This window comes from Echinops telfairi, unplaced genomic scaffold, assembly GCF_000313985.2.
Source record: "Echinops telfairi isolate 266 unplaced genomic scaffold, ASM31398v2 ScPeMD7_31;HRSCAF=116, whole genome shotgun sequence".
NCBI classification, from domain to species: Eukaryota; Metazoa; Chordata; class Mammalia; order Afrosoricida; family Tenrecidae; genus Echinops; species Echinops telfairi.
In genome coordinates, this window is record NW_022103928.1 from 16,085,163 (window position 1) to 16,112,362 (window position 27,200).

At 46.4% G+C, this 27,200-nt stretch overlaps 1 protein-coding gene across 6 annotated transcripts in view; it reads left to right on the forward strand.

Moving 5' to 3' along the window:
* ADAMTS9 (ADAM metallopeptidase with thrombospondin type 1 motif 9) overlaps positions 1–27,200 on the forward strand; it is a 177,734-nt gene that overhangs the window by 97,173 nt on the left and 53,361 nt on the right. For all 6 annotated transcript variants that reach the window (XM_045289812.1, XM_045289814.1, XM_045289813.1 and 3 more), the window contains 2 exons: positions 4,391–4,552; positions 6,794–6,970. In XM_045289812.1, the coding sequence (XP_045145747.1) occupies positions 4,391–4,552; positions 6,794–6,970 (339 nt within the window). The remainder of the gene's footprint in view (positions 1–4,390; positions 4,553–6,793; positions 6,971–27,200) is intronic.

Here is a 27,200-nt window from a genome sequence, read left to right on the forward strand (position 1 = left end):
ATTGCCACTGTGCATTTTCATTTGTTGTGAATGAATTATATTGGGTTATTTGTTCTCCCTGAAAAGATGCTACAGGATGCAGTTTGCACGTACCTGTGTACTGCGAGGTATGCAAGGGCACCCATGGGAGGTATCATGGAAACGGTGGTGACCGATCCTTAATGTAATAGTAGCTCAGATGTGTGGGGAAATTAGGGGGACAAGGAACGTTTCTGGAAGGCTTTGCTGAAGGAAAGTCATTGTCCTTCCTGCTGTTTCCAGCGGAGTGCAGGGAGCTGTGCAGTTTGTAGGAGTGGATCACTGACTTGGACGCAGGGAGATACTCGTCTTGGTCCCCTCACTTAGAGGCGAGGCACCATGACCTGGTGAGCAGCACAGGCTCTTCTGAGCAAAGGTGCTTGGAGTGATCCAAGCTCGTTCACTTTGAAACTTTGGGGCCTTACCCAGGTCTCTCTCCTCTTTGAGCCTCGGGTCCCCATCTATAAAAGAAGAGTCTCCATCATTCTGACTTTCCTGGGTGATTGTAGGAATTTAATGAGATTATACAAGTAAAGTGCTTCATACTCTGCTTGATGGCCAGTCAGAGGCCACTGTCGACAGTGTTCTTCCTTATTATCACTCCGTTCCTTTCAAGGAACCCTCAAAGTGGCACAGGGGGTTAAACACTGGGCTGCTGGAAGAAAAGTGGCGGTTCAAGCCCAGCAGGCGCACCGTGGGAGGAAGAGGTGGCAGAGTCTGCCTCTGTGAGGATTTATGGCTGGGACAAATCCTTATGGGGGCGCCCACGGGGTCTGACAGGCTTGCTGTGAGTCAGTCTACTCCATCGTAGGGGGCGTGATTGGAGTTGTATCATTAACCTCAAATTAATAAGAACTTGAATAATATTTCTTCCAAGGACAAATGGCATGCTTTTCCTATTTGATTTTTATTCAAGCGTTTCCCCCAGATAATAACAGTGTGCAGTACTGACAATGCCGCTGGAACTTCAGGAGGGTTGAGGTAGTGGGGGACCCTGGGTAGGCAGGTACTCAGCAGGCATTTCCTGACCATATGTTTATATTTAACCAGAGACTGACTACTAGTTCCTTCCTAGAACTTCCAATTGTGTTTCCTTGCTTGTAGGATAAAAAGCATTGGCAGGGAAGCAAAGCTGTCTGTCCCCCATAGCTGTGTTTCAGTAAGTTAGTTTCCCATGAATGCCATTTACTTTCCCGTGAATGCTGATTACCTGGTAGGCCTTTTCGCCTACTGCAAGCATTGATTCTCTGCACAGCATCTGTCATTCCCTTGGTGTCCTCAGCCTGCCCTGTTTCCTTGGCCTGGGTTATAGGAAATGTCAGTTCTGAAAATACAAGGGTGATTAAGGGAGGTCATCACTGAGTGTCTCATAGTTTTTTCCTGGTTGAAAATTTTAAAGCTCATGATGGTGAATTCTAATGATAGCACTAGAAATTATAATAAAAAAATTTAAGCTGTTCTTATTTAAGACTTTATTTGGATGATAATGAATTCTCTTTAGATTCCATGACTATGCCCTGGAGCAGAGTTCCCAATTAGGAAAGACTACATAACCTTTTTTTTTTTTTGCAGCAGTAGGCAAGACCATTCTTTTTTTAAATGTACCTGATTTTTTGGCAGGTGGGGGTGTTCTTTTTTTCCTAAGAGAAAGTGAGTCTGCTCAATGCTGGCTGGTGTGCATTTTCTGGCCCTAGCTTTATATGCACGACCTGCTCATTGAACACCTGCCCGGAGCATGCAAGATGGACATGTGCTGTGCACACACTGCACACCTGTACACTGTTGTCCTGCCTCCATGGCGAAAAAGGAAGCAAAGAATTATAAACACCTGAGCAGTAGGGTTGAATGTTTACTGCGGATCTTCAGTAAGAACATCGTGTTGTACTGGTTTCTGTATCAACAACATAAACCCTGGGGGAGGCCTTCTGTGTGCCAACGAAGGGTCTCTGGTTATGAGCAAAAGGGAGAGGCTGGGCCAGTGAAGCTCAAGCAAAGAAAACAGATGATTTAGTCCTAGAAACAACGAGGACTGGAGCATCTACAAGCATCTATACAAAAGTCTGGCTCTTTTCCCCTGCAAAGGGCCAAGTAGTAAAGATGGTTGGGTTTGTGATCCATGGGAAAGATAGGGCAACTACTCCACTCTGCCAGGGTAGTGGACAGCAGTTGGAGGCAGTGTTACACAGAAACGCAGGGGCGCAGCTGTGTGTCAGTAAAACCTTTTTCTCCTCCTCCTCCTGCTCCTCCTTCTCTAGTTCCTCCTCCTCTTCTTCTTCTTACAAAAACAGGCTGCATGGGGACTGGACCCATTATTTGCTATTTGCTAACACCTGATCTAGACAGAGCAGTATCTGAAGGAGTTTAGGGAGTGTCTGTGTTAATGAGTCTTCCAGTTTTGTCTTACCATTGAATGCCTATATCTAAGACCCAGATTCCCAGAAAAACCTGATTGGACCAACTTGGCCATGTGGCCATGCCTTGATTGAGGCAGGGCAGAGTGTCTTGATCAACTGTCTCACCAGGAGGAATGGCCCCTGAAAGGAAAATCTGGCTGCTATTGGCAAATGCGAGGGGGCTGGGGAGCTTGTTGGGCAAGTAAGAGAAGGGATTGTCCACTGACCCCTGAGTCTTTAAGGGCCACTGTCCGTGGTTTTGTCAAGCATGGATAATAAATGCCATTCACATTTTGCTCCTAGGTATAGAGTCTGTTAAAAAAAATATTTACCAAGGGAAATGTTGTCATCTAAAGAGAATAGCAGCATTTGTAACTAAAAAGGTCCAGAGAAATGCTAGAACCTTCCACCATTCAGTTATTAGACAACAACATTGACCACTCAGATACCAACTGGGGGCCACTTTAAACCTGAGAACAACTTTATAATCACCTATAATTTGGTCCATGTAGGCAGGGAGGTTAAATTCAGGCTCAACACAATAAGCCATGAAATAGACACACATCATGCTATGGGAGAAGCTAACCAACAAGAAGCAAGTTTCAGGCATGGTAGTCCATTGATATCCATGGAGGACTGGTTCCAGAATGCCTCGCTGACACCCAAACCCAAGAATACTCAAGTCCCTTATCCAAGATAGTGTTGTGTTTGTGTATAACTACCTGTATTCTCCTATACATGAAGTGACTTCAAAAAGTTGGAGGGAAAAATGGAATTAAGAGAGAGTGAAATTTTTGCAGGAGCTTTTTGAAGCCTCTCGCTCCAATCCTCTAAATCTCTAGATTACTTATAAAACCTAATATAATATACATGCTGTGTAAGTAGTCCTTTGAGCTGCCTCATAGGCTTTTGAAGGATTGCTTTGACCACCCAGTTGCTCCACCCACCTCCACCCCTGCCCGTATTTGTGATCCACTGTTGGCTGGGTGCATGGATACAAAGCCTGTGGTCTCGGAGGTCTGTCCGTACTCTGAGATAACACTGGTTAGGATGAGATAGAAAGCAGCTCTCAGAGCCTGGAACTAACAACTCTGTTGCAAATGCAGTTTGAGGCGTGATAATTCATGGGAAATACATTGCTCTGAGAACTAAGTGGTTATTTTATATGCAAACTGCTTTTACAGTTTAAGGGTCAGAGTCAGGGATATTAGCGAAACGTTGAGTTTCAAAAAGATAAGGAAATTATGTAAAGGAAGAAAAAACAAAACACTCAAGATGTAGATAAACACCCGAGCCATGTAAAGCTTGTATAGGAAACAAAAAAATGCAAACAAAAAGCCATGGCAACCGGGCGAGGGAGTGTGAGCCTGAGAGTGTGTCTGCAAGGAGGTTGGTGCCTGTGGGATTCAAGGACCTTCACTGGGCAAGCGAAAAATAAAGCATGTCTTACGGTGACGGCCTTGGGTATCTAGGCTACTGAATGGACAGTGATGGGAAGGAGAGCTTCAAGGAAAGAATACGTCAGTGCCATATTCCATGATGCCTGAATGCATGAGTTAATGCAGAAGCTCAATTTCCACATCCAGCAATTCACGTCACTTAATTGCCCTGATGGCAGTGCAGGCAAATGCTGGCTGTAAGTAAGCACCTAGAATTTGGGGAAAGAAGGATTTCCAAATAAACCGTGACATCCATGGGCACCTCCTTGTCTCAGAGCTGCAGAGAGGGACTGCTTTGGGGACCAGGAGACATTGTCACTCGGGCATTTGTTGAGCACCTACTAAGGACCTACAACTGCCTGAAGCCGCAGCCAGGTTTCTGCCCTCAGCTGTTTAAAAAGACCCATCCAGGAAGCAAGGGTGTTCTGTGGGTCTCCTGAGGGTTTTTTTGTCCTCTTCGGACAACTTAAGGACGATTTCTGTCATGCTGGTCTCAGCGGAAGACGGAGGAGGGGTTAACTTATGGATTGATGTGTTTAGTGTTCCAGTACCTGTGCTGGTGGCTCCCAGCGGCGTGTCGTCGTGTGTCAGGATGAAAATGGATTCACGGCCAGCGACTGCGTGGAGAGAATCAAACCTGATGAGCAGAGAGCCTGTGACTCTGGCCCGTGTCCTCAATGGGTGTTCGGCAACTGGGGCGAGGTGAGAAGGGCCCTCCTCCTTGGGGATTTCCTTTGCAGACCACGCAGAATCCTTGCTGCTGCCCTACCTGTCATTCTGTTCCTATTTTACGAAAGAAGAACTAGCTCTAGTAAAAAGCTTCTTAATTTGCAACGAAGTTACAAATGCGTTTATTGCCAGTTTGAGACCACGTTAGTAGGTAGCTGTGGGAAATTAGCAAAGAGATAAAGGCTGGTTTACGTTCTTTTTTCACCTCTGCTGATATTAAAAGAAGAAAAAGGAGGAGGAGGAGGAGGAATAAGGAGAAAGGGGTGTTTTCAGTGTGTTTAAAATCTGGCTTGAATGAATCCCTGCCGATGTTGCCACCATCATCGTAGTTCTGGTGGGGTGTGTGGCATGTACCCTGTCACCATGGCTTAGTGTCTCCCAATACTGTAACTCCTGATGAAGCCAGAGTGGGTGCAACTATTCCTCAAGGATGATGCACTTGAATCGTGCAAGGGAATACTTCTCTCTCCATTCTGAGATAATGAAATCCTTCAGCTGTCACCATTTTAAGAGGCATCCGCTGGAAGGCAATTGTCCTGCTACTGCGAAATAGAGCACGTGGCGCAGACAAAACTGGGTCCCAGTCCAGCTCTGACTCTTACAAGCTTTGCGACCTTGGCAGATAGTGTAACCTTGTTGAATACCCACGTCCTCCTCTGTAACTGCACATGATAATGGCGCCAACACCGATAACATTCATGACTGCTATCTGAGGTCGTCTCCGTCAGATACCTAGCATATAACCTTCACTGTTACCTGCGATTAAATCATGATAATCATTGTCATTAGTGACAATAATGGTCATTATCTTTAATATCCCCATTATTATTAGCTGCACCTTTAGCCCCTTTTATACCTGGAGGACTTATTAGGTAGGTGTGTATTGTTTTGTGTTTAACCATGAGCTCTCTCGACTCTAGAACCCACAGGGAGAAGAGAGATTTAATATGTTGGGCTGGTCTGTCTGTCCTGAGTTTACTTATGAAAAAGGAAGAGTAACGTCTTGGCAACTCCAGTGCCCAGAGGGGAAAGGTTTCGCAGAAAGAGATGGATGAGCACATCCGTTCACACTCTTGACTGTGCCATGCACCATGAGCTCAATTTCACAAATGCTCACCTGTAACCTAGTGGACACAGGCAGTAAGAGAAGAGAATTGTGTTGTCTTTCATTGACAGTTATGTCATTCTGGAAGACTTTGCTGAAGGCCAGGAAGGGGAGGAGTCAGGCTTTGAGACTTGTGTTCTGTGGGTTTCCCGAAACCCTTCCGAGAACTTCTGCCCTGTGGGGCTGTGATTAAGCTTCCGTAACTGGGTCCAGGCCAAAAGAGTACTCACATTCACTGGGACACTTGCTGTCAGCACAGAGCATTCCAAATTCTGTGGGGGATCTGGCCTTGACACATCTCGGAAACCAGACTCCACTGGGCCTGGATGTGAGCACGGTGGCACTGTCCAAGAAATACAACTTATCCCTGCCTTGGAAGCTCAGAACTAGCCAAGAGTCAGGACGGTTTTATCCAGCGTTCCCACAAAGTTGTTTGTTTATTCATCCTAGTCAATTCTAGCCGCAGTTGTCTTAAGACATGAGATAGCCCAAGAGATTCTCGTCTCGTGAGGGTCTGTGGGGATTGGAGCCAGAGAATAGTCAGAGGTTGGGTGACAACTTCTTAGAAGTTGTGAGAAAAGCAGCCCTGGTTGGTGTGGTGATTACAAGTTAGTGGCAAGGTGGATTTAAAAGAGAATGGAATTTCCTCACAACCTTTTTAAACACCCCCCCCCCCACAAACTTTCTTCTAGACAAGAGAGTGAAAGGAAAAGGCCCTGGCAGAGGTGAGTAGACGCCCTCAGTGAACAAGAGCCACTATTATGAGAGCACACTGATCCGTAGGATTCATATATGTTCGCTTGGAGGCCCCAAGTGGTGCAAACGGTGAAGTGCTTCCCTGCCAAAAAGTTGCTGCCCTGAAAACCCCATGGGACACATTTCTACTCTGCACACACGGTCCCTTTGTGACCCAGAATCCACTAGATAGCAGCTGATTGGTTTGTTCCTCTGTTAGCTTTGATCATTTAGCTTGGTTGCATTCGTCCGTGACTTACCTTGCGTGGTGCCACGGCAGCGTTCGGTGAGGCAGTATTAGTTCTTAGGGGGAGGAACACTTGGCACTGATGTTTCAGGCAGAGTCACTGCAGGCTTCCTTCTCCTTCTTCTAGTGCACGAAGCTGTGTGGGGGAGGAGTCCGGACCAGACTGGTTGTCTGTCAGCGGCCCAGTGGTGAACGGTTTCCAGATTTGAGCTGTGAACTTCTTGACAAGCCTCCCGACCACGAGCCGTGTAACACACATGCTTGTCCTCAAGATGCCGTCTGGAGTGCTGGCCCTTGGAGTTCGGTACGGCCCTAACTGTTACTGCTTGTTAACCCAACTCTCTCGCTAACACACCGAGTCCCAGTATTCTGAGCACGCCGCTGCTGCAGTTGCTTATGGCCATACCCACAGGAGCATCCCTGACACTGTGCTGGAAAGGGTCTTCTGTGTTCTCCATACTGCATAACAGAATTCCGATCGATCGTGCCATTTTGCCCAAAATGACTTTTCAGAGTAAGTGCACCCGCCGCTACTGGCCTGAATAGCTTCCTTACCTAGAACAACCCCTAGGGCCAGTGGGGTATTGATATAGATCAACCAATAACAACTTTATGTGATTATTACACTTCGAGCAATTCCAGAGGACAGCTCAGTAGCAGACACTTTCCCTTTCTACGCTGTGGCAGTTTGGACTTTTTCTTAGAAAGATTATCTGCTTGAGACCAAAGTAGGTTTGTTTGTTTGTTTGTTTGTTTGTTTGTTTGTTGTTAATGGAGTGGTGCTATGATTTGCCTCTGTGTGACTTGTGGACAGCTCTGAATGCAACCATCACAAAGGTTGTACTCATTGGAAAACTAGCAACGGTGGAATCACTGTTGTGCCGTTCCAGGTGTCTGAACTGCTCATGCGCTTCCATGAGAAGAGGTGAATTTCCACCTCAGTCACTGCTTCCTTTCTTCTCGGCTTAGTTAGCAGTTGATAATGTAGCCCAGGTTTGCCACTGAAAATACCATGCAAACTGCTGGCACAGCTCTTGGCAAAACATAAGATTGACGGTGTTACAGCAATGCTTGTGGCTAAGTTGTGTCATAAACTGCAGCATGACTGCTTCATGTACATAAAGTAAATGTTCATGTAAATACATTCATTGCACTGAACCCCAAAATAGTACATTCACTCCTCACTTTCTGACATAGTGAGTTTTCCGAAGACCGCCATTACGGGAAAATAGGAGGATGAGTGGATCCAAGCACAAAGTGAAAGGTTACATGATTACATAACTGCCAAATCATGAGATTGCATAACAGCAAACCCACCGAGAATCCTGACCCGGCTGAGTTGACGCACAGCCTTCCCACCACAGCCCGCACTTCACCTCACATCTCAGTGCGACGTCCTGCCACATATCGTGACTGGGGAAACTAGTTGAGTAGTGGATTTTTCAGTATGCCTGTTCATTTGAAATGTCAGATAATGAAATAGCTGATAAGTAGGCGCATTATATTATGCTATTCCCAGAAACCTTTTTAAGTCTATGTGCTTCTGTGGAAAAGCCTTACCCTTATCTGAAACCAGCTTAATTTAAGAACAGATTAACAGAAGGGACGTGGCTGATACCTACTGTAGCTTCTAAGAGTCAAGGCTTTTCGTGTGTGAGATTGTCTCTGCAGGTGTAACCGTGGCTGTAAGAACCCCCGAACTTCTTATTAAGTAGAAATCTACACCAACTTAGAGTGTTATCTCAGCTGGCACTGTTTGTCTGGGCTGTGCAAGGAGTTCATTTAAGAGCTTAATGCCATGTAGTGTCAAATGTATAGTTCACCAGGAGTGTTTTGTCTGCAAATCTGGAGTGCACGTGCACACACACACTTATCATTTTAAAGATCATCAATAACCTTGGGATGCTAGGGAAATCCTCTGGCCTTCTAGCACCCCCCCTTAGCATCACTTATGACGTGTTATTTTCCATGAGATTTTCCTTCGCACGCCCATTATATGTTTACCCTATCCATGCAGCCAATAGCAATACCAGAGTTAGGAGTTTCTGAAAGTCCAAATGCTCTCAGAAAAGAAGTATTTCTTAATCTCCAGAAAGGATCTTTTTTGGAAAATGGGGAGAAAACCCCCCATAGGGTTGCTGTGAGACAGAATTGACTCCCCAGCAATGGGTTTAAATGCTGAAATTTTAAAATGCCAACTCCATTTTATTTTAACGGAGCATTTTAAGGGCATATGCTTTTTTGTTCTCGTTGGCTGGCACAGAGTTTTCAGAAGCACTCACCAAACCAAGGTCCCTGCCAGTGCCGCCCGAGAACTGAGTCCATTCCTATACACCTGGACCTGTAGCACAAGGGAGAGTGCCCCCCCCAGGGGGGGGGGCTAGAATGTCATTCTTTATGGGAGTAGAAAGCCTCATTTTTCTCCCATCAAGCAACTGGTGGTTTTGAACTACTGGCCTTGCAGTTAACCACCCAATGAGTAGTCCACTACCCCGCCAGAGCTCTTTTTCTGAAGCATTAAAGAGAATAGACTCTGAATGTTCTGCTATGCACAGAAGCAGGTGTGTGAACTTAAAAATAATTTATTTGCTTCCTCTACAATTTTGATGTTCCTTTTGTAAAGGGACCCTTTTTTGAATATATATTTACATGCTTCCGTGGTGTAGGAATACAGCCACTCCTGCAACAGTTTTTAAATTCTGATTGTTTTTAAATCTCGCTCAAAAACATTATATTCAAATAGATACATTTGTAATAACTATGTAACAGTCTTTCGCATCCTTAGAGTAGGGTTTTGATTTTAGTCTTAGCTTGATTTCTTTGGGTTGTGGTATAGCCTCTTAGTGATTCGAAATCCAAACATACCTCAGTGAATTGTGCAGAGAGCCATAAAGCCTGCATGTCTGATGCTTCATCAGTGGAACTGACAGTGCAGATGGCACCAGTGGCAGCAGCAACAGAATCAGCTGTGCGGCGCTGACGCACTGCTCCCAATGGGAAGCAAGTGCAGGGTGTTAAAGGCCAAGGGCTGCTTTTCCCTCCCAGCACTCCCACACTGTAGACTGGCAGAGGCAACTGCTGCAGCAGAGTGGGCCTTCTCCAAGGTCACAATGCAGGGAGCCTTGTTCACCATCTCTTCCTGAAGAGGAGCAGGACTTAAAAAGAAATTTCAACCCACTCTTACCTAGGGCTCCCTGCAGCTCCAAACGGAAGCAGCTGCAAGTCCAGCCTTGTTCTCTGTCTTTAACTCTGGCCCCAGTCTGTGCGGCTCTGCAGTCGAGACTGTGAAATGCACCCCCCTCGTCCTTTTCATTCTTCTTTTCTGTGTATCCTTTGGCAATGTTTTGCTGTTTCTGTCAACGGTTGCCTATTTATGTTGTTGGGAACAGACACAACAAAACAGACACAAGTTCAGCCAGTTCTGCAGGTCCCATTCGGGGAACTTGGTTGCATCCTTAGATCTGAGTGAGCACTCTCATGCTCTTTCTCCTGGACTACAGCTCACTGCCCATTAGCTCTCCTCTCTAATCTTTGGGGTTCCTGTTGTCCACTTGACCCTATAGAGATCCTTCTTGAAAGTGCATCAGGCTCAGGGCAGACGTCTTTTTTTAACCAATGAAGCTAAACTGTTTTGAGGGAGGCATCTACTTTTGAAAGAATGCTCTGAAATGAGGGTGTCCTGCAGCCCGCTTTGGGTAGGGACAGCAGTGTGGACACCGCCCATGACTAGAGGTGGGTACAGTGGGAAGAGTGGCCTAACCCATCTTTAGAATGACAGGGAAACCTTCCCCGAGGCGAGGACAGAGATCCAAGCTGGTGCTTGCCTTCTGTGGTCCCCAAGTTCATCTGCCTGCTTGTTACCCACTTGGAGACTGCTGCACTTCTCTTTCAGAGAAATGGCCTGTCTTGAGTTTTCCATGACAAACCTGAAAGTGGTCTCTGAGCCTTGCTTTCGGTGCTTTGGAACAATGTGTGTGGACCTGCGTAATGAGAATCGATGAGCTCACCAAGGACCTGTGCGGTGGTTTCTGCCTGGTCACCTTATGAATGTGTGTCTACCTCTTTTTCATATTCAAGTGTGCAGCTTCTCTGGGTAGCAGGAGAAAATGTCTGACATCAGTGTTTTATCACCTCACTACATCTGTCTCCAGAGAAAAAAGTTAACATTGTAAATATCACCACCATATTTTCTGAGTGCCGCTGTAAGCCGCCAAGCCTAGGGTTGTCTGAATATTTTGAGCAGTAGGAATTTCTATGTTTGTGTAATAAAGCATATTTATTCTTTCATGTTATTTAATTTTATATTCAGTGTTTAAAGATCAGTTTTATCAGTAAACTGTAAAGGCAAATAGGCGATGGAAATTAGAAATGTACATTGATGTTTCTTTTGTTTTTTTCAGAATACATTTTAATTGTGTAAATCCCCTCCACCCTGTACTACCCCCACCTCAAAGGTCTGACTACCAAGTAGCAAGATTTGTGTAATTGGATAGTTCAAAATGTATATTTTGAAGGACTAGCTCTAAAATATTTCTGAATTGCAAATGGTTCTTAGTGGCAGAACCAAAATTATATGAGACTTAACATTTTGTGGTTTTTCTTTCTTTTCTAAAACTATTGTCCTGATTCCTTGAATCTCAACTGTGAAAAATGAATGTTCCACTTATTGAATTTGTAGATAATAATAAAACATAGCCAGAAGACAAAAAAGAGTGATTAGAAGAAGTGGTTCTGAACATCTAACGGGAGATAGGTGCAGGGGAAAGCTAACCTTATAGGCATAGATTTGATTAGACCTTATTCTTCATGTTCACTTACCTGTAAAAGGCTTACAATATTTTTTTCGATTTTATCACTTGTTCACTTGCAATCCATTTCAGAAAGCATTTCTTACTAAAAGAATTAAAATATATGTATATTGTAACATTAAAGTTGGATGTTTCAGGAACACCCAGGCTTTTCAAAGAGACGTAAATCATAAAGCCAGTCCTACAGCCCTATGTTTTGTCCTGTGGTTTGACTATGGGAACTGAAGGTGACGGCCCAAAGTGAAGGAGTGCCTAAGGGAGGTGGAAGGAGCTCGGGGGTGCTGTGGGATATGCATGGGGCCACCAACCAAAGCCCTCCACCTTCTCTTCAGAAGAAAGATGAAGCTTCTGGTCCCGTAGAGATTTTCAGTCTCAGAAACCCAGTACCAGGTCACTAGGAATCAGACCTGGCTTCATGGCAGTGGTTCCAACGTTTATGGGACTTAGAAGGAGCCCAATGGTGCAGTGGTTACACAGATAGCTGCTGACCCTGAGGTGCGTCGTCAAACCACCACCCCACCCCACCCCACCCCAGCTGCTTCTCTGGAGAAAGAAAATGGAGCAGTCTGCTTCTATAAACCTCGAAGCCTTGGAAACCCAGGGGCAGTTCTGCGCTAGGTTGTTAATGAGTCGGCATCGACTTGACAGCAACCGTTTCGTTTCTGATATGCAAGCTAAAAGTTTTTTCTAATGAGGGATTAAATAAGATAACATGACTGAAGAGAATTATCACAATAGCTAACATTTCCTGAATATTTGCAAAGTTAGCTACCCAGATGTCCATCACACAGGAGGGAGGGAGGTTACAAACCCATTAGACTATAGGGTAATCTACTTTTGATCTCCATATCCACCTGCTGACCATATCAATCCTGCTATTTTAATAGACAGAAACCTCCCCTGTTCACACCAAACTTCTTAAGCCTCTTGTGTATATACGTTAAAGGATGTGCCTAACACTGGAACTCCATCTAACCTCTGTTATTTGAAAAACTGACTGCCATTGAGCTGGTGCTGACTCCTAGCTCCTCTGTAGGATGCGGTAGAACTGCCCCTGTGGGTTTCTGACTGCCCAGTGGATGGGAGGAGAAAGCCCTGGTTTCCTCCTACAGAGCGGCTTTAGTCTCCAGCTCCGCACCCGGTGGATTGCATCTCCACACTTAACCACTAGGTAACCTCAGCTTTATTCAGCTAATTTTAATACGGTCCCTTTGATTATAACAGCAACAGAAAAATCCCACATCGACACTTGAGTGTTTGATAAATCCCAGTTTTTTAAGACCAACGTGATGAGTAGATCAGACAGCAGTTAACGTTGTTGTGTTTGTAGTTTGCTGTTATCAGGTTGGCCTCTGCCTCACGGAGGCTGTGCGTAACAGAAAGAGACTGCACAGCCCTGTCCTTTCCCCACCATCAGTTACCTTTGTGAAAAGGGCTTGGTGAATCAGTGCCGTCGCAGCGTCTGTGCATGACCGAGGGCAATACTGCCTGCTCTGGCACTGTCCTCACCATCAGGGCCCTGCAGGAGCCCATTGCTGCCGCCTCTGTGTCAGTCCATCTCCTGGACCATCTTCCTCTTCTCACTGGCCCTCCCCTTTACCCAGCATGCTGTTCTCTCCAGGGACTGGCCTTTGCTGATAACATGTCCGAAGGACTTAAGTGTCGCCATCCTCGGCCCTAAGGACCATTGTAGTTGTGCTTCTTCCGAGACAGATTTGTGCATTCCTCTGGCAATCTGTGGCACCTTCAAAATTCTCCACCAGCACCGTAATTCCTAGACATCAATTCTGTTGTGGTCTTCTTTATTCATTACCCAGTTTTCACGTCAACGTGAGATCCTTGTATTACATTTAAACTAAAAAAACTAACTGCTCTGAGTCAATGCCAACTCATAGGAACCCTGTAGGACAGCGTAGAACTTCCCCTGTGAGTTTCTGAGACTAACTCTTTATGGGTGGAGAAAAACCCATGTCTTCCTCAGTGCAGCTGGTGGTTTTGAACTGCTGACATTGTGGATCACAGCCCAATGTATAACCAATACAACACTAGGGCTCCACTTGCATTAGGTTTAGGGAGTGGTAAAAATCCTTTTTCTCCTAGGATAAAATAAGGATTTGGGCCATAGCCAATTTTATTTATTTATTTTTAAAATTTTAATCAATCATTTTATAATACTGCTCTTACAACTTTTCTAACAATCCATTCATCAGTTGTATCCTAACTGATTCTATATCAAATGCATAGGTACTTAGTTTGGGGGAAATAGATTTTACTAAAACCAAATACATCTTCAATGTACGGCACTGTTGTTGTTGTTGTTGTTGTTAGGTACCATCCAGTTGGCCCCTGTGGACAACTGAAGGAAACGTTACCTGGTTCTTGGCCAGCTTCACAATTGTTCATGAGGTTGAACTCATTGTTTGAGCCCACTGTTGTGTCAATCCTTCTTATTCCGGGCCTTCCTCTTTCTCACTTCCCTTTCACTTTACGCAGCGTGATGCCCATCTCCAGGGACTGGGCTCTCTTGACAACACCTCCAAAGTATGTGAGATGAAGCCCCTCATCCGTGCCGCTAAGTGGCCTTCTGCCACACTTCTTCCAAGGCAGATCTGATTTTTCCTTTTGGCTGTCCAAGATACTTCCAATACTACTCACCAACACCATAGTTCCAGTGTATCAAGTTTTCTTCAGCCTTCCTTAGTCAATGTCCAACTTTTAGGAACACGTGAACCTGTTGAAAATACTGTGGCCTGGCATCACGTGCACCTTTCGCCCTCAAAGCAACAGCCTCGTCTTTCAACACTTACAAGAAAAACACATACTGCTGGTGACAAAAAACAAGTCAATAATGAGCCATATTATTTGACTCTATTATTATAGAGTATAAGAAGTAAGATGAATTATTTTCTAATCAAAACAATTATAGCGTAAAATTATAGAGGTTACTGCAATTTGGTGTAGGATAAGATTCTTCAAATCCCCCGCACACCTCAAATATGTTCAGAATAATCAAAACCCTTGCCAGCATCTGTAACCCTGGAAACAAAATTCAGCAAGCTCATCTTTCATTTTGTAGACATCAGAAGTGATCATGTGCCTACCAGACTTCATTCCTCCCTTTGACAGTTAATATTTACTGGTCACTTGACAGATTTTGATCATTCTGGTTTTAAAACCTCCAAGGGTGTGGTCCCAGGGACAGGCGTGAGGAGGAGGTTAGGTGCTCTCCCCGACTCCTGCCTTGTCCCTGGAGTGGCCTTTCCGGCATCAAAAAGAATGGAAACTTGGTAATATGGAGTGGGAGGCAGAGGTCAAGTCCCAGCCTAATTGGCTGGGAGAGAATCCTAGTGATTAATAAAGCAGTGGGAAGATTTATTTTAAGGGAAAAGTAAAAATACTCTGGTGGATCATTCCTTTATTTAAAAAAAAAAAGAGGCTTTCATTTTCGTCTGATATTTAGGGTCCATTGTTGACCATGCACTGGTCTAGTACTAAGCATCTAATGGTGAGCAAATCAGAACATTTTGTTCTAATGGAAGAAAGGGAAAATGTAGCCTTCAATTAACAAAACCATTGAAACACAAGCAACACCTTTCTCCCCCATCACCATGATCAAACTTAAAATCGAGATTAATTAAAATCTCTCTCTGGTGCTCAGGTTACTATAATGCTGTTAGTCCATGTAGCTTCTGGTCTGCTGATATTATTTCTTGCATAAATATAATAGTGACTTTGTCTTTCCTATGAAATGCAGTTGCTTCAATCATTTTCAGTAATAAATGTCCCGTTGCCTGATGGCACCAAAGCCCACTACCATCAAGTCAACTCCAACCTACATAGATTTTCCAAAACTACATTTCCACTCTCCCAGTGGCTCCTACACACAGCACAGCTGTGCCGAGGTGTCTCTCTCTCTCTCTCTCTCTCTCTCTCTCTCTCTCTCGTATTCAGTTTACTATAATGCATGAAACTGCTTCTATCCTTTATTAAAAATTCATTCGGATCACACACACAAATACATCTACACCACAGCTGACAGATTCATCTTTCTCTAGAGCAGCGGTTCTCAACCTGTGAGTCTCAACCCGTTTGGGGGGGGGCGAATGACCCTTTCACAGGGGTCACCCAATTCACAACAGTAGCAAAATTAGTTATGAAGTAGCAACAAAAATAATTTTATGGTTGGAGGGGTCACCACAGCATGAGGAACTGTATGAAAGGGTGGAGACATTAGGAAGGTTGAGAACCACTGCTCCAGAGGAACAGCTAGTGGATTCAAACTGCTGACTTTACAGTTAGGAGCCCAATGCCTAATCCGTGGCACCACCAGCACTGATGGCACAAAGCCCTCGAAACAGTCAGATTGTAGCATGTGCTTCGCTATCCTCTTTTGCACTCGAGCCCAGAGTGCTGTTGGTCTGAAAGCCAGAGTTCAGAGAACCTGTTTTCCGCCTTCTCCCTCTGGGAGGTCTCAGGTCTCCACATATATGGGAAGTCGTGGCCACAGGAATACAGGCCTCAAAGGATACTGTTTGTAATGTAATGAGCTCCAGTCAAAAGACCTGGAGTGTGTGGATTGCCAACACCACCTTTGTCTGTTGTTGCTATTTCTCCCTCTAAAGTAGGATCATCACCATAGGTGGTTTTAATGACAACCTGACCTTCTAGAAATTCACAAAAGAGGAGTGTCCAGAGAGTTGAAGAGAAGATAAATGATGCAGGATGAGGCCAGAAACCACCCCTCTGAGCCAGGCACACACTCCCATTCTCCTATTAGGAAGAGGTGGCATCCTCCACAAGGCAGTTCCCAAGAACTTTCCGCAATCCTAGAAACGCCCTCAATGATAGAAGTGCTCTCTGTATTTATTTTCTAATTGGGAAGTCCCCAGCCGCACATGGCCACAGTGCTCGCAAAGTGAGGCTAATATGACAGTGAAAGTGCTTTCTACACTTGACTGCATTTTAAATAATCTTAAATAGCCAGCCCATGGCAAGCAAGAGGCTACTATATTGGAGAGGGTGACAGTAAGCAATAGGACATCTACCTGTCATTAGTAATTCACAATAAATTAACCCAGAAATTAATAAATATGTAAAGGGAAATTCGGGAGAAAAACTGTATGTCATCATGTGAGGGGTCCCTGCATAGGATGCCCTTCCATCTAATGATGAGCTTCTCTTGCCCCTCTACTGTCCTGTGCCATTATTTTGAAAGACGTCAGTGGGTGTTCCCTGACAGCTGGGCTTTAGGAAACAAACAGGAGAGGAATGGGAAGAGAGAGGCTATCACAACCAGCTGTCTTGAGAGTTGTAACGTTGGAGCCTCGAGGTCGAAGCAGCTGTTCAAACAAACTCTCCTCTGGTACATCTCAAAGTTCAAGTTCATCAGGGCAGCAAGTGGAGCTAAGGAGTAAGCATGTTTATGTGTTCGGGTGGGTTGCAAGGGCAGGACTTGATTAATGCTTTTCTAAGAGAAGGCCCAAATGGCAAACACTGTGTAGCCCCCTTAGGAAGTGTGAGTTCTCAGAGACCCCTCCTTCGCTGGAGGAAGGGTTTCAGGAAGGCAGACTTGCTGTTCCCCAAGTTCAGAAGGTTGAACCAGATGAGCTCTGTTCCAGAGATGTATCAGAGTAGAAAGGAGGCGACATTCTCCTCTATCAGGGTCATCATTTATCTTTGTAAAATTTAGCCTCCACCGTGTGGACGGAATGAAAATGCTTGTACCAACCTCTGCTGCTAATGACTAATGGTGTCATCCTTGTCTTTTCCTGTGGTCTGTCAAAATCCAGGGGCATTGATTCCCCCTCTCAGGTGATACCCTGAATTAAACCATCAAGGATTCCTGTGGCCTGTTGTCTAGAAACATTTATTGTGCTCATGTTCCTCCACTAACCACCCCCCTCCCCCAACCCAAAACCCAAACCACCCTCCCTGCCACAGAGTCCATTTTGAGTCCTAGTGACCCTAGAGGACAGGGTAGAACTGCCCTGTGGGTTCCTGAGACGGTCCCTCTCTCAGGGGGGGGGTAAGGTGCCCCGTCTCTCCTGCTGAGGGCCTGGTAGTTGTGAACTGCTGGCCTTGTGCTTGGCAGCCCAGCACCTACCCAGCTGCCGCCAGGGCTCCTCTGTTGCACTAATTGGGAAACCATTTAAATCTCCCCAAGTTCCATTCTTCTAAATGATCTCCTCTTCAATTATCCACAAGAGCCCTCACTTAACTTGGCACAGGGTCTTTCCTCCCATGATCACAGAGATAAGATTTATTTTTTTTCTTTTCACTGTGTTTGATATTTGGAAGCATTTACTTTGTGCTAAGCCATCAGCCCCCCTATCTAAATTCGATTCACCCTCTCCACTTGAAGTTAGCACCATCAAGAAGCTAACTAGTTGGTTCTAGGTCCCAGTGCTGGGAAGTGGCTAAATCAGGATTGAAAACCCAGAAGTTGCTGACTTTGCAAGTCAATGCAATGCAACCGCTGTGCAGAGGGAATGCCTCCAATATTACACGTCTCTGCTCTAGATTGTAACTACTTCTGAACACTGCACGACTGCGCTTTTCTCAGCGCTCCGGCGGGATATGATTCTGACTAACAGCAGCCCCGTCTCTGACCTTGAAACCAACTAACGAACAGGACCTGGGCCGGCTCTTTCTTTTTCTTTTTTGAGAGAGAGGGGGGAAAAAAATCCATATTTATTAAGCACACATTGGATGATATTTCTGGCATTTTAATATACAAAGAAAAATAGAGTAACTTGAGGTAATAAATCTAGGGTGGGTTTTTTGGTTATTTGGCAGGTATATAGATAATGAAGATGATAAATCAGAATTTGTTGGAGCCCATCTGAGTAGTATACAGATCTCTGCAGAAGGGCCATTTGTTATGGGTGGTAATATGCTATAGCACTACACGTGAATTTTGAAAAAACGATGAAATTAAAATTTGTTAAAGTGATCCCCCTCTTATGATTCTCTGGCAGAGAGGAAAGGCACTGAATGTACGGGCATGTCTCCCACACTCTTTCTGGAGGGAAAACTAGCCCTCCGGAGTTATACTCCTTGAGCAAGGCCAAGTCCTAGTTGTCCCCCTGGTGGGACAGCCAGCCGCTTGGAGATCTGCACTTACAGTCCCTCCCTTCCTTCTCCCACCTCTCCCTTCCCCAAGGATTGCACCTCTCCCTGGTCTAGGTGGCAGGTGAATGACAGAATATGGCTCCCTTTTGATAGTTTGGTACCATGAAAAGAAGGAAAACACCATGTGGAGGAATGACACTAGAGTAGGTTCGCTTCCTTTTTCTTCTCTGGACAGAGGAAGAAATGAAGACGTAACTACCACATTTCAAGGTACAATCGCCTGTGCCCCTGACCTGTTTACTGCCCCAAACGTTACATTTGTCTGCTGAGGCTGTCTGGGGGCTTATTAATAAGTGAATGAATGCGTCCAGCTGTTCAGGAGCTGAACTCCTTATATCACCTAGCCTAGAAATCTAGAAATAAATAGCCAACTTATCAAAAGAAACCATTAAGAAGAAACACATTGGAATTTTTGACTTGGAGAATTGTATGGTACTTATGACAGAGTGCCTTGATTTGCGGGAACCAGGGAGATGATCGGAGATGGGAGATGAGGAAGTAACTAGATCTGCACATGGTTTGCAACGGGTTCAGGAACATACATTATAATGGTGTATTTATATGGAGGTGTCGAGCGAGCGAACCAAAAGCCAAACCCACCCATTCTTGTCAAGTTAACTTTGACTTACAACAGCCCCATCCTTTCCGAGTAGAACTGTGCGCCATAGAATTTTTATTGGCTGATTTTCTTATGAGTAGTTCACCAGCCCTTTCCTGGTGAGTCATGGCTGGACGGGCTCAAACGGGCTGACTGGCCGAGCAGGTTCATTCTGTGGAGCCTTTGGCTGGTGCAGACAGAGAGAAAATCCCAACCCAAACCTGCTGTTGAGTCAGATCCTCCCGCCACCCCGTAGGACCAAGTGGAACTGCATCCTAGCACGTCTACACCCGACACCTTTATGGCAGCAGACTGCCACCTCTTTCTTCCGTGGAACAGCTGGTGGATTTCCGTGGAACCAGCGACCTTTAGTTTAGTGGCCCTGCACATTAACCACTGAGTCACACAACCCTTTAGAGAGAAGAGGGAGTAAATGGGGTACGATATTGTGAGTTAGAGAATCTAAATAAGAAAGTTCTTTGTGATGTTCTTAAAATGATTCTATAAATAGGACTTCTTTTTTTCTCCCGAAATTAGTTATATAAACATTTTTATAGAAACAAAAATGTCCTGGGTATGTAATTTACTACACGAGAAACAAAAAATCACTTTTGGTTTTATTTAGGGACTTTAAAATGTGTGACACATTTTTCAGAAGCTGTTTTTATTCTCAGGTTTGCACTGTAACCTTGTAGTGGAATAAGCCAGTACTCTGGCCAGAACGTTGAAGAAACCTGGTGTCTCGTTGGCATTTTTACCGTGGTGCTCCCTTCTCCTCCTCGTCTCCCCCTGCCTGCCTCCAACCCCTGCTACCTACCCAGCCTAGTTATAAAGAAAGGCCTCTGGGAGTGATGGGAATTGTGCTTTCCTTTTCCCAAGGAAATCCAGACCTCATTGCAAGTCTCGCCAGTAAATTCCAGTACATATGTGGTCATGTGCAGGCTCCCCTTTGTATCCACTGCTACCCAGTCAAAGCCCAGATTCCTTTGAAAAAGGCATGGTTTGTTTTCCCTGAGCTTCGTAAGGAACTGGCCTATTCTGCATCGATTTGCATCTTTCAGGGGATGTCATTATTTCCTTCTCCTGCCTTGTCTTTTGTCAGATGGGAAATGCCCGGGGACCCCTGGTGGTGGTGGGGGGGAGGGGGGGCCGGGTCACAGACATGATGTCAGGGAGGAAGTGCTGTACAGGACTTGTTTGTCCTGGATATTGTCGTTGGCGTCATTGCTGCGTGTGGGGATTGCTTGCACATTGCACAAGTCACGTTTTCTCGAAGACCACGAGTTCCTGGGCCCTGTGAGACAGATGTTCAAGTGGGCGTGTACCTGCTCCATCCACAGAGAAGCCCAGTAGGTGTCCTGCCCACTCCCAATCATGTCAGTTAAAATCAATTCTATTTTAAGAACTTTCTGAAGTTCTTTCTAATAACCAGAGACAATTTCAACTCTCAAACTCACTGCCATCAAGTCGAGGCTGAGACACAGAGACCCTGTAGAACAGGGCAGAACTACCCCTGTGGGTTTCCAGGTCTGTAGCTGAATGGGAGTAGAAAGCCCATTCTTTCTCCCTCAGAGCAACTGGTGGTTTCAAACTGCCAACCTTGTGGTTAGCAGTCCAATGCATAGCCCACTACACCACCAAGGCTCCTTAATACAATTGAGTGATTCTCTATTAGGGGCAGTTTACACACACACCCTCTCTTGTGTACCCCCACCCCACCCACACACACACACAAATTGGCCCTGCCTGACGTCGTTTGGGTTTTCACAAATGAAGGTGGTACCACTGCCGTGTAGTGGGCAGAGAGATGATAGGATGCTGCTATACACAGACAGCCGCCCACATGAAGAATTTTTCCCACCCAAACTGTTGATAGGGCCAAGGTTGAATAACCCTGAGGAGGTGTCTGGTGAGGGGCCAACGAGATCACGGTCACTCTCACAGTGGCTGGCATCCTGGACTGGCCCCAATGATCTCTCCACAAGTGCTCTTTCGGGAGAGGGGGTTTCCTATGAAGTGGACATGCAGCTCTAACTCAGCAGTCGGGGCACTCGCGGTCCTTGGGGTGGTGTTCCGCCGAGTGCGTTGCTCTCTCTGCTTGCTTGTTTGGTGAAGCAGGAAGGGAGGCGATGCAGGGAGGGCTGCACTGTGCCCGAGTGGGCAACTTCCTCCTCCAGATGAAAAATCCTGAGGGTGAGGGGGTATTTCTAAGGGAGTGATTATCTTCAGTGCAGTCATAACCATAGGAAATATTCGGATGGTTCCGACGGGCCTGGCGTCAAATAAAGCTTCCCTAACTTACACATCTGGAATGGCCCCACAGCAGCTCGAAATCAGTCAGATGGGAGTGTCGGATGTTGAGGATGTAGGCTGCTCTCTCAAAAGTTAGAGGAAGCTTGCGGGGCATTTTCTCTGGGCAGCAGGAGACCACGTTTCTGATGGGGGCTAAGACAGCCGGCATGCGGCGTCCCGTGGGTGGTAGAGAGGGCTGCGAAGCAGGCCTTCTCAACACGTATGCTGTCGACATTTGGGGCCAGCTACGTTTTGTTGTGAGCCATGTCCCGAGCGTGGGAGAAAGTGTAACAGCACCCTAGCCTCTCCCCACGAGTGGGAAACACAAAAGGTCCTGTATCAGGTGCCCTCTGAGGGCAAACCCACCACCAGGAGATCCAGGAATTCCCTGATGACAAAATGTGAGTACCCTGGCACATTGGGCCTGTGCCATCTACAGCATTACCCAACAGATAGGGCCTCCATGCCCTGTTCTTACGTCAGAGAATTCCTCCAGCTATGAAGCCGTCCTTCCTCCCTCAGGGAAGATAAACAGTCTGGCTTTTTGTTTTAAGAACCCCCACGTTCTCACAGTCAGTGGCTTGCCACCATTTGTTGTCGTCGACCCATCAGAGGACACTCTAGATAAGTGATCAGCTTTTCCAGATGTGTGGTTTTATCCCAGATTTTCCCCTGTGAACTTCGGGGGGAGAGAGTTTTTGGAAGCTCCCACTTTGCAAATGCCCGTGCTGTGCTAGACAGCAGATTCGGGGCGCTTGCCAACCTCAGCCTCCCAGTCACTCAGACGCGCTCATAGGCACTCCGAGTGGCAGGCGCCGCTCGGGGATCAGAGGGTCGCAGAACATTGTAGAGGACGCTTGTCTTGGCCAAAGAAGGAAAATCAATCTCAGTTCGTCTGTGAAATGGTCACTAACAATGGCCCTCGAGCTAGTAGTGACTCTGTTGCTTAGAGGCTGGAGGGAAAACCATTGGTAGCAAAAGGCAAGCAAAATGAATCCAAGACACTATCTTCACTCTCGGTTTTATGGTTGGACCTCCACTCTAATGAAATATTGGATTTCCTCGCCGTGTTTAAACTCTATGGGTGGGTTGTGTTGTTTTTTCTCCCCTAAGAAGAAGGTGCCCATCACCATGCCCAGGGTGGACGAGAGCTCTCTGTGTTCAGTTGGACAAGTGGGTCCCACCTTCCAGAAATCACTTGAACCTTAAGTTGCCAATGGACTCACTATGTGAAAAGCACTTTAAAATTAGAGATTGAATATTGATTTTTCCCTCTTGACTGTAAAACCTGTGATAACTGGAACTAGGATAAGGCAGATATTTTCCACTGATCGCGAGCAAGTGAGGGACTGCCCTTTCAAAGGCATGAAACTGGGGAGATTCAGAAAAAAACAAGGCTGTGCCTTCCAGTTTGGGGTTTCACAGTGTATGTACTCTTACCACATATAAATCTTCCCTAAGAGATCCCCGAAAGACTCGGGTCCTGTAGAAAAACTAGACTCTCTGAATGAGTTTCTCCACTTCGTACTCAGCCACCAGGGACCCGCTGAGAGTCCTGACGTAATACAAAAAAAGGACCAGGCGCAGTTGACCAAATAGATCTGAATGGATGCGGAAAAATCACAAGGGCGGCCCTCATTTTCAAAGCACCGGCTGTGTGCCAGATCCTGGGCTACATGCTTGGCATTCATTACCGGCCATTGCCCTGAAATTGAATGCTATTATCTCCGCTGCACAGTGAGTACAACGGAGACAGGTGCAGGGAGGTTACCCTCGTTTCCCCGCCATCGTGCTGTCCAGTTGCCGTCAAATCAAGTACAACTCCCGAGAACCCCGTGAGTTGAAGAACCCATGCTACACAAGGTGGTCAGGTGGCAGATTTGGGGGAAATAAGAGTGCCAGGCCTTTCTTCCAAGGCACTTGTGGGTGGGCTCAAATTCCCCATCATCCGATTATCTGCCAAGCATGTTCACTGTGCTACCCAGGGACTCTTTCCTGACCATGTGCAATCATTAATTTATAAATTCAGACCAGATTCCCTTGTTTCCCAATGCTTCTCCTATTGGATTTTGAAACTACAGGTTTTGATTTGTGCTGCAAAAATTAATGAGCCTTTGCCTGTGTGGAAGTGGGGTTTTATTTTGTTTCTGGTTTTTTGTTTATTTGTTTTTCAAACTGCACTCTGCTTTTTGGAAAGTTCATCAGAGCTAAGTTCTTGGGGTTTGAATGTTTCCCTAGGGTCTTCTCCCACCCCCCACATGGCGACCTTTCAAGTATCAGCAGAATGGTGCTCCCTGGGGTTCTCATTATTTTTCATAAGTTGAACTCCTGGGTCCTGTGGGGAGACCCAATCCTAACAAGTCAGATAACTACCAAAACCCAAAACTCTGCCATTGACCCAATTTCAACTCACAGTGACTCTATAGGACAGGGTGGAACTGCCCCTGTGCGTTTCTGAGACTCTAACTTTTTACAGGAGGAGAAAGCCTCCCTTTTCTCCCACAGAGCAGCTGGAGGTTTCAATACATCACCACTTCGCCACCAGGACTCCTTAGCTAACTGCCCTTCCATTTACTAGAGAAGGTAGGGAGTGGCTAGATTGCAGGGATTCTATTGCAATCACGGCTTAATTACAGAATCTCAGGGTTGGTTGTCCCATACTTCAAGAGCCTTTTCCTTAAATAAATGAGACTTTTTAAGAAAGGAGATCAGGATCAAACAGATCTGGTGTCTTAGAACAGAAGTATGTCTTCCTATGTTTTACTGTTAAATGTTTCCAAGTCAGAGGACAGAGAGCATGCCTGGACTAGGTAGGGCCTGTCACATTTTGTTTCCCTTAGTTTCTAGCTGTGGCTGTGTGACATCTTTCTGTCCTTTATGTCACATTCTCAGATGTCCTTTCTGATGCCCCCTGTGTAGAATTTAGTTCTGTCGCTGTGAGTTCAATACTCAGCCGGAAGAGTAGTGCGCAGCCAGGCGGGGACGGAAGGGAGCCGGGAGGTGGAAGAGAACAGCAGAGATGTATCAGTTCTGCAGTGAGCTGGGCTTTGTGCAGGACGCCCATCTAATCCTGCCACTGTCTCTCCCAGATAACTGCCTCCAGGTTCCGTTAGTTACAGTTCACTCGCGCATTCATTCCTTAAGTCTGGGGAGGATTCAGAATGTTTGGGGAATATTTCCACGATCTTCATTCCATTGCTCCACAAAATTTCTGAAACCCCCCCACCCCCGCCTGCCCCATGATACTTTAGTGTTTTCCATAGGCTGCACTCTGTGCACTGGAGATGTGGACAGACATCCCCATGGGGAGTGGGAGTGAGATGCACTATAAATCAGAAGCGTAACAGAGAGATGACGTGAGCGGGGGCAGTGCCGGGAGTGAGCATGAAGAAAGAGGGCAGGGAGGGAAAAGCGGGACTCGCTGGAAGGGGGTGAGGAAGCCTCCACTAAGAAGGTAACATGGGAGCAAAGGTGGGGGACATGGACAGGCAAGCATTCCAAACAGAGACCCCAAAGGAAGGCCGTTCCAGGCATGTTTCAGCAGTAGTGAGGAGGCTGGTGTGGCTCGAATAGAAGGAGTGAGGTGGAGAGTAAAAGCTATCCAATTGAGGCAGGGGACGATGGGGTAGATGGGGGCTGGCGGGAGGTGGAGCGTTTGCTTTAACTCCGGCAGAGATAGGAAGCCCTGGAGTTTTGAGGTGAGGAAGAAGAAGAATGTATCTGAAAAGGATGGCTCAGGCCGGAACAGAGACCATTAGATGACCATGGTTGTGGCTCAGATGACGGCTATGTTCACAGTGGATGTAGAGACAAGTGGCAAGATTCTGGCTGTTCTAAGGCAGTGCCTAAAGAGTCGTTGACAGTTTGGATTTGAGGGAGAAGAGAAAAGAGGGTGACTGTTGAAGCTTTGGGAATTGGACAGCTGGAAGGGTGAAGGGGCCATCGACTGCAATGGGGACTCAAAGAAAGGGTTGATGGAAGGAGAGCAGGAGTTCAGTTTGGGATCCATTACCTTGGAGATGGTCGTTGGTCATCAGTTCATATCCCTAGTATGCAGCATTGGGAAGTGATGCTTGGAGCCACTGAGCATCTTGCATGGACCGAGAAGGAAGAGGTAGTGCTGGGACTCAAAGCAGATGTGACCGGTCCACAGAAATTCTTCTGGCTCAACATTTGGAGTGCCCTTGGAATAAGTTTCAGAGGACTGTAGAAATCATGGACATCTAGAGAGCAGCATCAGACATTTAGCTACGTGGTTGCCAAGTCTTCCCAGTTGCTAGCCTCTGGTGTTTTAGCTGGCTTGGTTGTCTTCTCATCTCGATCGTTCATTGTACTACTTTTGAGCCCCATCTTTAACCAGAGGTGGGCAGGAGGAGGGGTGCAGAGGGCTTGGATGGTGTGACTGGAGAGAGACCATGTCCTGCCCAAACCCCCAGTGAGGCCATGCAGAGTTGGAGAATGGGCATCTCATTCAGTAATTATCGAAGTGACCTTTTTCTCTCCCCGTTGAGATAGATTTCTCCGCTCTATATGCATACCTCATTTCTGGGATGGTATTAACATCCACCCAGAAGCAAATTAATTATATCAGCTGCTTCCCCCAAACGTTGTAATTTTTCAGTGTGAGATACTTGACATTGCTGCCTTGTAAAAAATGTTCCTTTCACACCAAGCGGATGGAGGAAGAGCCAGCCATGCAGAGAAAGCAAGACTGGCTGTGCTTGGCCTGGGGTCTTTTACGTGACAGGTTAACCAATAGGTTGGGTCTTGGAGAGGAAGAAAGTTCAAGGGGTAGACAGTAATGGGGGAACAGACTCAGGTGCCCCCCACTCCATGTATGTCACAGGAGAACAGGTTTCCATCGGCTTCCCAGTGGCTGTGAGAAGGTATGCCTTCCTTTCCAAAGGCATGCCTCCCAGGTGTGGTCCTGACTGTGACAGTAGCAGCTGCCACAACAAGTGGAGGTGCCCACGCACTGTCACCTTCTACCAGAATGACACCTCAGGGTAGCCGAGGCCCCTCCAGCCAGGCCCTTGGTCACAGCCCACCTTCACCGCACCCAGGAAGTTCGCTCTCCCACCAGCCACAGCCTTCCCATCACGTACTTTCTGAGACCACGTCACTCACCTTGGAGCCCCAGAGAATAAGAATCCTGGAACAAAGACCTCACGCATCACCCTCCCTGCTTCCAGACTGTCCGTCCCGTGTCCCCCACCCCCACCCCACCCAAGCCAAAGAAGAGGTGGGACCTGGTGCTTTCAGGCACCTTCCTGCTGAAGTCAGGGTACAAATTAGCATAAGGCGTAGCCTGGGAGGGCAGAGGAAGTCTTACAGGAATGGGCAGTGGGCTTGGGAATAGGGCACGTGAAGGGTTGCTAAGCCCAGCAGTGTCATGTCCCCCAAGGGACACTGTTGGGTGTGGCCACCAAAGCTTTTACCAGGTGCTGCACTGGCAGCTTCTCTTAGTACTTGTTTGCTGTCACGGTGGTAAGAAACACCTTCATACCGACACTCCTGCAGAACCAAGAAGAGCCCCAGTCTCCCTTCATAACATGCATCCTGGTTCCAGAGACTGCTGTGTTTAATGTTAGACGTTCCCTTTGCACCTTTAACATGAGAGAGAGCAGTGGGGGGGGCTGTGCCTCCTCATCCTTGGGGGTCCAGGAAGGAAGGGAACAGAGCACCTCTCCCTTCATTCTCCCCTA